Source organism: Setaria italica, chromosome V (genome assembly GCF_000263155.2).
Source record: "Setaria italica strain Yugu1 chromosome V, Setaria_italica_v2.0, whole genome shotgun sequence".
Lineage (NCBI taxonomy): Eukaryota > Viridiplantae > Streptophyta > Magnoliopsida > Poales > Poaceae > Setaria > Setaria italica.
The window spans coordinates 43,186,142-43,198,777 of NC_028454.1; the positions used below are offsets into that span (position 1 = coordinate 43,186,142).

At 45.9% G+C, this 12,636-nt stretch overlaps 1 protein-coding gene across 1 annotated transcript in view; it reads right to left on the reverse strand.

Annotated features, from left to right (window-relative positions):
- Positions 1-11,104: 11,104 nt before the first annotated feature.
- The window catches only part of LOC101767077 (NAC domain-containing protein 48), a 2,526-nt gene continuing 994 nt past the window's right edge, over positions 11,105-12,636 (reverse strand). The window contains exon 3 of the mRNA XM_004970758.3: positions 11,105-12,104. Coding sequence (XP_004970815.1) covers positions 11,655-12,104 — 450 coding nt within the window. The 3' untranslated portion in view covers positions 11,105-11,654. The remainder of the gene's footprint in view (positions 12,105-12,636) is intronic.

Genomic DNA, 12,636 nt, shown 5'->3' on the forward strand with positions numbered 1-12,636 from the left:
CGACAGGAACGCCGGACGATTCCTCTGCTGGACCGGACAAAAACCCATGTCGCGGCCTCGCTGGAAAGCTCGGCGACGGCGACGCCACCCGTTTGTTGGTATCCGGCTGGGCATTAGATCGAGATCGGTGTCATCTTAGCAGGATGTGCGATCAGCTGTTTTGTCCCTGGCATAGCGGTAACTGCACTACAGGCGTTCACTCTAAAATCCCAACTTTAGTACTATGCAAAAAGAAGATTCCTCATCACATCAAACTTGCGGTACATACATGGAGTACTGAATGTAGACGAAATTAAAAGCTAATTGCACAGTTTTATTGTACTTTGCGAGACGAATCTTTTGAGCCTAATTAGTCAATATTTGAATAATAATTCACAAATACAAACAAAACGCTACAGTGTTGCTATAGTAATTTTGACACTCCAAAATTGAGCAACAAGGCCCTCGTCGCTGGCCTGGCGCCAAAGCAAAACACTGTGTCCTGTGGAGTTCCCGTGTGCAGACTGGCTGCAAGCCTGCAATCGAGCTCTAATCTGCTTACAGCATGTCAGCATCAGATCATCAGGGAACTGAACAAGCCTAGAACAGACAAGGCCCCAGCTGGAAGCAGTAACCACGCTGGCCTGTCTGGCACCGCACGTCCATAAAAACACAGCTTGGGAGATTTGACGGGTGGCTCGCAGGACGTGCGGCGCGGAGGCGATAGGCACGAAGACGAGATCCGTGTGGACGTGGAAGTCCAGGCTCCGGCCGTCGCGCCGCGCCGCCTTGCCGCCCGTGAATTCTCGGACCACGACCGCTGCGGCCGCCACCTACACGTGCGCATTGACCACCACCTGCCCGTCGAGCTCGTCTACCTCGCGGGTTTCAAATGCGTTAGATGAGCACGTTTCCTGTTCGCTGGAAAAACGTGGCCCAAACACGTTCTTTCGTGCGTAAGCTAGCGCCCGTATCCAGCTGGAAGGATCACAACTGGTCAGACGTTTTTCTTCTTTGCAAGGTCAAGCACAACTGGTATGCTGTGTTTTTTTTCTATAAGCCAACTGGGGTGCTGTTGATGTCAAGATACAGGCAACACTTGTTCTTCAGAACAGATAAAGAAACAGTATAACGCCACACGACTGATCCCAATTTTCTCCTTTGAAAGTGCCAATGCATCATCTACCATAAATAATGTTGAGAGTTGAATAGAGACTAAAAAGACATTGATTAAATAAATAGTCTGGTTACATATTTATAAAAGAGAAAGGGCATACCTAAAAGGCATCATGTCCCTTGGGATGGAGTTGGCCTTTCATGAAAGGTCCTCTATAATTTTGGAGATCAATAATATTATGATCCGAGGATCATAACCTTCCCTAGAACCTAATGGGAAAATATGAGAATGAATTCTATATCTTTTATACCTTCTTAAAAACTTTTATAGATAAAACAAAAAATATGACATATAATGTCTTGAATACCACATTTAAAAACTCCGGTGGGGAAATAGTTGATATGACATATATTCTTATATTGATATTATCTCATTAAAACCTTTTATGAGAAACCTTTGTGAGGAAAAACTCATATAGGTAAAAGAGTACAATATGATGTTTGGATAGATTAGAATTTCAGGAGAGTCTCCCCTGAGCCTTGTAAAATTTAAAGTTGTTACTCACCACTTACCATGAACACCATATTTTACAAGATGTTTATTCCCCCACTTTGTAAAAATGAGGATAAAACATTTTGAGTTGGTATATAACCTTGTTTCATTCAAACAATACAAGTTGCATTATCATTTATGGATAATGTCAGTGATCAGATGGAATCACATTTTATCATTCATCGAAGTCACACATATACATGTGATGCTTCAGAATGACAGATAAAAGTTGCTATTAGAGTCTATTTTGATGACTTGCATGAAAACTTTATTATGTGTTTCAGTCTATGATCTGGCAATATGGGGATCCTATTTTTCATACCTCAAAATAATAAATCAAGACTTTTTAGTACCATTTAGGTATTTGTGGATATCTTTTTGACTCCCACCAGTATGGTGTTGTTGGAGTTGTTGCGCTATAGCAAGGTATCTATAAATGCAGTATCAATTCTATTGCATTTTGTATAATACACAAGTGCTTTGTTGGCACTAAATTTATCATCCCAGGGTCTATACGGATTGAATGACCATAAGTGTTGATGGATATGCTTGTCCAATATTAATTAAATATTGGTATAATATCAATTGAATATTGATAAATTGATATATATGTCTAAGTTGTAAACTTAAACATGATTTGCTTTTACCCAAATTTTCATCTCAAATTTCGTCATAAAAAGATTGCTGGTTTATTTGTGTGTTGAGATAATGGAAAATTCAAGTTGGATTTGTTTATGAACACACACACAATCATAGTGATTGGAGTAATCCTTGTACGAAAGATACTCACTTAGTCAGTTGTACCACAATCAACTTGACCGTTTCAAGTCATGAAACTAATATAGCATGTGAAATATTAACTCTTTAGAACTCATATCTCACTTCCCACGATGATAGAGTTAGGATGTTCCAGTGACCCAATCCTAAATTTATGTGCACATGTACTAGGATTTTGATTGCTGAACATTCATAGGCTTTGGATCATAAAGTGTCTAACAACATGCATGATGTTGATTTGTATTTACTATCTTGGAGGATGTCTTCCCCTATTTCCGCGGATGTTTGTAATAAGTTGTATCCCTGGTGACCATACTTCTCACCCTCTTATTTTAATTTGAGAGTTGAGTGATCCTATTAGATCATCACTCTTTCTAGCACACTAATTGTAGAGATTGGATATGATGATACTTTTGATAAGCAAATGCATTTGGCAGACTATTTATAACGTGTTACAAATATAAGATGTTCTAAACTGTTATTTCAGATATTCTTTGATACGCACGTGGATGTGAGGATTGAATGTGTGTAACATTGATTTTGGATTCCTGGCATTCTATGTGTGGTATTAATCTCCCCCTAATGTCTGGAATTGTCCTCAAATTCAACATACAGGTTTATGTGTAAATCCCCATAAGGGAACTATGGTATTAATGATGGATAATAATACCTTGTGTGGGTCCCCAATGCCCATGATGTATGCTGAGGTGGTGATATCGGCATGTGCAAAATATAACCGAGATGCAGATGGGAAATATTTGGTTGTGGCCAAATTTCCACGTACTAACTGCAACAGAGGGAGCCATATGATTGCAGTTTTATGAATTTAGTCTTATGCGGTGTGTAAGTGTGGCGGATCCACTTCGGATCTACTTGGTTAAACATGATTTAGCCGCCTGATACGCGACGCTCATGCTTAAGCCGAGTAAACACGAAGTGCCGTCGGATTTCCTCCGATTTAACCACTTGAACAGGACCATTTTAGCAGACCCACACGAAGGTGAGCGGTTCCAGAGAGTACAACAAGTCCACCGGGTTAACAACTTAACCACTTAGTTTGATTATGAAATAAACATCAGAGTTTTACAGGGTTTCAGAAAAACAACAGAAGGTAAAAACCACTAGCGGAAGCAACGTCGGGGTCGGACGTCCCTGGTGAGGCCAGCCGGGACATCATTGATCCCTCTCCTCGCCGTCCGAGGAGGGATCCCACTCGACCGTCCAACCCGGAGGGAGCTGGGGCGGCCAAGTGCCAGCAGGAGAAGGGTCGGGAGCAGCAACTTCACCTGAAAAACAGGAGCCACAACAAGGCTGAGCTACTAAGCTCAACAAGACTTAACCGATAGGAGAAAAGCTACTCCACACTTCTAGACATGCAGGGCTTTTTAGCTGAGGGGTTTGTTTGCCAAAAGCACTAAGTAAAACCCTATTTTTAAGTTTTAGCTCCGGTTCTAAGTTCATTAACCGATCTAGGTTTTGCAATCTATTCTAAGCAATCATAGAACCAAAACAAGGTATGTATAAATCAACAAAACCATGTCATCATCAGATTCCTCATTTACTCAGGGTAACATAGCGATCAAGCAGTCTCAAACTGTGAGAGGCAGACGAATCGATTCGAGTTCTTTTAACCATGCATGGTGAACCTAACCTCACGACATCCGTGTACCCGGAGGTCGCTTCCTGTGTCGGCCTTCCCCATCAATCCCCTAACCCGTGTCGGGCCCATTTCCTTTGGTGCAAGGTTCCACAGACCCGGCCTCTGCCGTTCTGTGACCACGCTTGCCACCACGTGCAACAACCAGCAGGGGAAACTCCGTTCCAAGAACAATGGGGCGACCGCTCACGTCTAGGTTCAATCCGGTACTAGGCTTCCCCATCCCATACTAAGTATGAGGTTAGTACTTTGAAACACTTGATCACGAACACCACCACTGTCAGGCCTTAGCAAGTTTCCATAGATAGACGGGGCGATCATCCGACCACCAAAGAGAGTTAACCAAAACCCTGCCCCGTCCATCGTCCTTACAGTTGTAACAGAAAGGTAGACATCCAACTCCTACAACTCGCGAGTGACAGGGAATCACTCGGCTTTTACCGTCTCCTAGTTAAGCAAGCAGCTACTCAGTCCAACAGCTAGTGTTCAGATCATGGGAAACTACGTCATGCATCTAGGGTTTCAAACAACTCCTATACGTAAATGCACAAGCATGTTTTAAGGAAGGCATGCGCAAGTTTGGAAAACAACACAGGGTTTTCATGCAACCGGGACTTGCCTTCAAGCAAGGAGGAAGAGAACTGCTCGACTTCGGGGGCGGCTTCGGCTTCTGGGGGCAGGAGCTCAGCTACAGCTTCGTCTTCTGGCGCCGGGTGCAGCTCGTAGAAGCCGTCGGCGAGGCGCAGCTCTACACGAATGCAATGCAAGAGTTAGCATAGACGGTTATTTCAACAGCAACACTTGCAAGTCTGAGCCCAGAAACTCGCGACAAAGAGCAGGAGGGTGGGAAGGTTCAAGGGAGCTGGTGGAGATCAAGAGGTAAGGGTCGGAAAAGGAACTTATGATCTGATCCTTAAACTAGAGGATGTGGTATACTAGGGATCCTCAGACTCAACCGCTGAAGGGTTTCCAAGTTTTACACATACACCCTCGGGTTGAAGAAAAAGATCACAGCCGAGCCCTCGGGCGAGGCGGAGAGGGGTCGGCGGAACAGATAGGGTCGGGCGAGACGGAACCGGGGTCGGGCGGATAAGAGGGGTCGGGCGAAGCGGACTGGGGTCGGCAGCTTACCTTCTTCCTACAAGGAAAGCTTGGGGTCGGGAAAAAGCAGACTTGGGCGGAGGGACTAAGGCTTTGAACAGCGGCGAGGTCCGGCAGTGCTCCGGCGGCGGCAGTGCTTCTTGTGGATCACAAGTGAGCTCTTACGCAGCACGGAGGAGCAAGCGGCTGGGTGGCTTGGGGAAAACGGAGGGGAGCGGAGAGGAGAGTTCCTCAGGAACTTAGGGTGTGGCGTTGGGAGCTTGAGCAAGGAGCAAGAGAAATGGCGGAAGGCAGCAATGGCGGAGGGAACTCCGGCGGGGCTCGCGCATTCCCTTTTATAGCGGCTGGGAAGGGAGAAGGGAAGCGGCGCGGGAGTGAGAAGGGGAGCGGCGCGAAGACCGGGGAAGAAGCAATGGAGTGCTCTGCCGGGGCGGCGATTGAGCGACGAGGGCGGTGGCGCAGGACTTCGGGGATGACGCCAGCGGTCATTGGGCTCTGGCGTCAGGGCGGCGCAGGAGCGGGTATGCCGGTGGTTGAGATTTGGCGGAGGCGGGCATCGTCGTGCGGTAGATTTGATGGAAGTGACCAGGTTAACGACGCTAGAATCGAGGGCGCGCAGGTGAAAAGACAGGCAGCCGCGGGCGCGCAGGCGAGCGCGGAGCAACAGATTGTCGGGCGGCTTCTGACAGGGCGGGAAAAGGAGCTGTCGCTGCCGTGGTCGGGGTTGGCGAAGGAGGAATCGTTGGGTAGCGAAGACCAGGCGGCGCGAATGTGTTCGAAGTGATGGAAAAGACAGGCGACATCGGGCTCTGCGGCCGGGATCTGGCGATGTGATGATGGGCACGGGAGGCGAGGCGTTGCAGAAAGGTTGCAGAGGGGCTTCCGCTGCCATTGGGGAAGGGGGCGCGAGAATCCATTCGGTCGCGGGCCAGAGACAAGGCTGAGCGGCGGGCGTCGGAGAAGATGAGCCACGCGGCGGGGAGACTCTGAAGCGGGCATGCAACTCGAGTGCGCCTGTCGCGGAAGATCTGGGGGAAAAAGATTTCGCGGGTCCACTGGTCAGATAGAACGGACGTTTTGGGAAGGACTTGGAAGGATCCGACGGTGAGCTGGGTTTGGCGGGGTCGGAACCGGAGCGAAGCGGGGAGGGGTCGGGTCTCAGGGGTCGGGACCGGTCGGGAGGTTGAACTGAACACTTAGGTGCGAAAAACTAGACAGGTGATCAGGGGCTCGGATTAAGATTAACTGGAAAGATTTGGGACCGGTCATCACAGTAAGTCTGCATATTACCAACTTGATGTTGATAAATTGAATTCTATTTGATGATCATGCAAATGAGTTATCTCAATAAGAGATTCAATTAAGCCATAATTGGTATGAACATAGAGACTTAGTGATTTAGTTCCCAAAACCAAATAATTCCGTATGAATGGATTTGATCCTGTGTCCAAGAAAATTTGCTCTAAATTGAAAATTTGAGCAATGAATTTGGTAAAAATTATGATGCCTTATGATCAGTAAGGGACGCATGTGGGACTATTTGCAAATGCATGCATAAGCCCTTTAGAGTGCCTAGATAATCCATAAATGGTTGAATATGGCCAACTTATCTTGAATGTGTTCAAGAAATTTAGTGGCTCATTAATGGAATTTTAAGGTAAAAGGACCTTAAAATTAATTCCCTTGTGACACATGCGGTACACAAAATCTGAAAATTTTAGGAACATATGTTATGATTAATAGAGTTGATAACAATTTTTCTTATCATCCATGAGTTAGAATGATGACCAAGGCTATCATGCCAAGTCTTGATATAATCAAGATTGAAAAAATATTTTATATGCAACATGTCATACAGGATTAATGTATGTACATATAACATATCCCATATGATATGAAAGGAATTTTATGAATATTCAATTTCCATGTCCATTGTACCAAGTTGAGTGCTGATATTTTATCATTACTCTTAGCAATAGGTTTCGATACTAAACCATACAAATGGATGGCATGAAATCATATGTTGGGTATTTGTAGAATGTATGAGTGCATCTACAATTAATAATGGAATACCCGTGAGAAGAGTATATATCTCACATAATTGTGATAGTGGTTATATGATCCACTAAATGAAATTCCTTTTCTTTCTTGTTGAATCCCAAATAAACACCATGTATGAGATATATGATATTAATGATGGACAATATACTACATATGTAGTATATTGTTGAACTAATGCTAATTTTCATGAATTATACGGAAACCTATGGAGATCTAATTTATTGAAGTGAGCTTCAAATTGATCTCCTTGAACTCGTTGTCCTCCAATGGAGTGGAGGTATTGTTTGAACCAAATATTTAATTTGGAAATCATGTGTATATGCATGTACAACCACACTTGAGACAAACATGAGATTTGTCATTATGGTCACTTTTATGGAAAGTGACATTTTTTGTTTGAGATCCATTGTGTTGTAAATTATAAACTGAAAGTTCTATTCTTTGTTGATAACTCTATTGGGAGTTCAAAGAATAAATGAATCTTCCTCCTTTGGATACTCAAACTTGTAAAAATCTGAATGGAGGAAATGTAGTAACACACAAAGGTGTATGTGTGGTAATGCAAATAATGGATTGGGTACTTTGATTAGGGTACAACTATGGTGGCATTGATGCCATGAATCTCCCAATGATATCGTTGATATCAAGTGCCCATGTTGGAGAGTAAATCCCATCCAATGTGAATTTAGAAAATTCCATATTGGAAACATTAGTTATGTCCTACATGAACAGATCATCATTTTTAATGATTTACTCGAGGAGTAAATTATATAGCATAAAATATATTGTTGTGCAATGTTTTTCAATCAAGTTGATACTTGATTATAGGTGTACTATTCTATTATTTACAAGTGACAAAAGCCATTGCACATGTTCTGGACTCCACTCTTGTGAGAATAAATAAGCTGATGATCACGGCCAAAACATAGTATCTGTATATATGATAGAAGATAGTCACCAAAATGTGTTGCACTTTTGCTACTATTTATTTAAGCAAAATTTTATGCCTAAATGTTGGATTCAAGATGAGTCTTGAATTAATCTATGCAAAATCCTGTACATTCAAAATGCGACTTGAATTATAAGTAGTGTTGACCTCATCTTTATTAGGCGATGAAATCGCTGTTATTATCGAGTATGACTCGATCATCATATACTAGTGAGTTAACATATCAAAAGGTAGTCACCAGAATGGTGTAGACTTTGAAGTAGTGGACGAGAAACTCGTTGCTATAGGCATAGTTTGTATGCTTGCAATAGATGCCTTAGACTCCACTCATATGTGCGATACTAATAATATTAAGTTGTCATTTGGAGAATAATCTCCATGTTGGCATTATGATTATGCAAAACTAGTGAAAGTAAGATAATTCTTACAACAAAATTAAGGTATAGGACATTAATTCCTATATAAATAAATGACTTTATAGTCATATGCAAAGTTGTCCATTTATATGAAAATTGGATATACACATTGAAGGTAATCATCATAAAGATGTAAACCTCTCAGTGATGAACAAAAGTTGCCTAAAAGCACGGTCTCTCGGCAGATAAATTCTTCGCAACAACTTGTGTTATTCGAAAATCATATTATATACCTTAATTTTATTTTGTATCACCTTCTACAAGATGTAGAATATTGACTAAGTATTAATTATGCAAACAAAATAAGTTGCATATGTAAAAAATTGTTCAACGCCATTGAAAGATCTGCTATGATGCTCAATTACTGCGTTAAATTTGACATCCTTATTACATGGGTGCTAATACCTGATGGTATATCTAACTATGTGCATGACAACACATATTCACAGAACAATCCAGGGACTAAAACAGGAACATGCATAATAGAATTTTCGAAACATATAAATAGTCATAAGCCTAGGGGCTTTAATGAAATTTGGAGGCAAATCTAGGCTGAGACTGCAAAGTAGAGGGCCAGCCTGTAATCGCCTGGTCCAATCCGGTCGGCCTGCGGGCGCTTGCTACCGGCCCAAAGCGGCCTGGTTGGTAGACGGCCTACGGCTTTGGCATGCAGACTTTGCGGCCCATGGCGGCTTGGCCTAGCTGGCCCATATAAAAGGTTGAGAGGCGGTTAGAAGGAACCCTAATTGGCCTCCTCCCCTGAGCCTCCACCGCTCGGCTTGTGCATCGCGACGTCGACCAAAAGGTCGCATGTTGCGCCACCGTCGACCTGTGTGCCGCACCGCCGGCTGGAAGGCCGCACGTCGCGCCGCCGATTTGCACAGCGCACGCATGTGCGCTCGCCGCCTCCTGTAGCCGCGTCGCCGACCTGTTGGCCTCGTCGCCGCTCTCCGGCTAGGCCGCTAGCCTGGAGGCCGTGTAGATGCGCATAGCCAGGCCACTGTATTCGCGCTGCGCCGCCATCTCCCAGCCGCGTCGTCACCTTGTTATCCACCCCCTGTGTCTGCCATCCGTCAGTTGCCATCCTTTGCCGGCTACGCAGGAGTGGGAGGAGAAGCCCAGCGCTGCTGGGCCCCACATCTCGCAGCAGTCAACGGCCGCGGCGCGGCCAAGTGGCTTGGTGCCGCGAGCACCGTCACCTGGTCCCCTACCGATGTCACCGTTGCAGATGCAGTTCTCGGATGACCATTGGTGAAGAAGGGTGTGCCGTCCCCGGCAACGCAAGACTAGGTCGCTGGCTTTGCCTTTGTGGTGGAGCGAGGAGTCAGCTTCCATGACTTGAAGTTTGGTGACCGCGGCCACCGAAACGACGACCACGACGACCACGCGTCCTGCAGGACGACAAACGAAGCGTGGGGAGAAGCGGCCGCCCATGGTGCCCATGCTGTTGAGGCCTGTTGCCCCTTGGCCACTTTTGTAGCCGACCTACGCCATCAATTCCGGAGGCGCATGGGAAGTCGGAGCAGTGGCCACCGAGATGTGGGGGTAACTAGGTTATGACAAAAGCAGTCGTCAAGGTGAAGCATCTCTATGAAAGAAGAACTCATTGATGCTTATAGTTGTTTGATAAACTCCATCAATAGATGTCTTGATTGGAAGGCAAGAGGATGCCTCCGTTGACAGAGATCTTCGCGTCTTCTACTTTGCAAATGCTAGTGATGAAAAGTCGAAGAACTGTCCTCATCGTAGTGGCCGAACTCAAAACGAATAGAGGCTAAACGTGACTGATAACGTGTTGAGAGTTGAAGAGAGACTGAAAAAATTAATATAAAGATTTTATCTATCGAGCTAAGAATTAATATGAAGATCTTCTCTACTGATTGAATGAATGATCCGATTACTGGATGGAGTTAGCCCCTTTCCTCTGCAATTACATTGATTTAAAGTGTTTCATAACAAATAACACGAGATTTCTTCTTCCATCTGGTTTGGTTACTCTTGCTTATTTATTAGAAGTATTAAATGTAGACTATTTACAAAACCCATTACATAAATGGAGGCTAAACGGCGAGATGAATCTATTAAGCCTAATTAGTCCATGTTTTGACAATACGTTGCTACAGTAAATATTTGCTAATGATAGATTTACAAAAATGGAGGCTAAACGGCGAGACGAATCTATTAAGCCTAATTAGTCCATGATTTGATAATATATTGCTACAGTAAATATTTGCTATTAGGCTTAATAGATTCGTCTCGCCGTTTAGCCTCCACTTATATAATGGGTTTTGTAAATAGTCTACATTTAATACTTCTAATTAGTATCTAAACATTCGATGTGACACGTGCTAAAAATAAGCAAAGTTAAACTTCTAATACGATTAGTATTAGAACATTCGATGCAACACGTGCTAAAAATAAGCAAAGGAAGCATAACATTCGATGTAACACGTGCTAAAAATAAGCAAAGGGAGCGTAACATTCGATGTAACACGTGCTAAAAATAAGCAAAGGAACCGAACGCTCCCTTCTTTTTTTTCTTTCTTCAATGATCCTTGCAGCTGACGAATGGCTTACACTAGCACACTACCTCTGGACTAGTCCCATTACTCCCGTACACTACAAGCCCTTTTATGTATAATTAATTATTAATTAACCAATGAAGGAACAGGAACCCCGCACCGAATCAATCATGAACTGTATGTATATGTACAAGTACACACACATTGCCACACGCACGATCGACCACCAATGCAACGGCGATCTCCCTAGCTCCCGGCGGGGCCACACGGGTCTCATTGCCGCCTCGAATCGTCGTTGTCCTCATCGCACTCCTCCCATCTTCTTCTTGTTCTTCTTTAATTTTATCATTATCAATCCATTCCACCTTTAGAGCTCTTAGTAGTCAACTATGGCGGCTCGCCTGAGTCAAGCCCACACCGCGCGGTTGCGCTGCCGAGTGCCGACGACAGCTAGCCAACCGCCGCCGAGGATGGGGTTGCATAATGCTCTGCCGTTTCCTCGGTCTTTACGCGCGCGTCACGTCTAGAACGGCTTGCCCCAGTACATGAGGATGTCCTGCAGCAGCGGGTCGCCGCCGATGCCGTCGCCGCCGTGGCCGACGGGGTCGAGCAATGAGCCGGCCGGGTTCACGGGGTCGGAGGCGAAGGTGCGCTCCCACTCGCTGATCTTGGGCTGGCTCTGCACCTCCCGGTCGCACCCCGCGAACTGCTGCTCCGGCGACAGCACCTGCTCCGAGCAGCTCGAGTCCGCGTGCAGCCGCGGCATCGAGTCCGACGGCCGGTCGTAGTACGCCGCCAGGTCCGCGAACGCCGGGGGGAGACCGCCCGGCGCAGCCACGAACGGCTTCTGCTCCGGCGGGGAACCCGCCGACGCGGGGGCCAACAGCGCTGGCTTGCGGTCGCCGGCGGCCACCGGCGGCTTCTCCAGCCCGCCCTTCTTGTTGTAGATGCGGCACAGGACCCAGTCATCCAACTGCACAGAAAGAAATTGTCAGATACTGCTCGATGATCACGTATTAATCTGACAGCGCCATTTCGGTATCTAATAATCCCAGACCCCACGAGAACTCTAGTGTTCATATCAACGGCTGCTCTCCGGCGTGTTGCCTTCGCCGCCGTCGCCGTCGCAGGGCTTGCCGCGCGAAAATGATTGGCTGGCCATGGCATCCGATGCTTTCACACCGACGACAGCGACGCGCCGTGCCGTTGGGAATCATTGGGCAAGTTGCGCTGGGGTGCAGCCCCCCTTGCATGGGCCACGCTTATCCCCCCCCCCCCTGCACAGCTCCTAGCACCACACTGCTAGGTTCCTGAGGAACTCTCCTCTCCGCTGCCGTCCGTTTTTTCCCCAAGCCACCAAGCCGCTTGCTCCTGCGTGCTGCGTAAGAGCTCACTTGTGATCCACAAGAAGCACTGCCGCTGCCGGAGCACTGCCGGACCTAGCCGCTGTTCAAAACCTTAGCCCCTCCGCCCAAGTCTGTCTCTTCCCGACCCCCAAGCTTTCC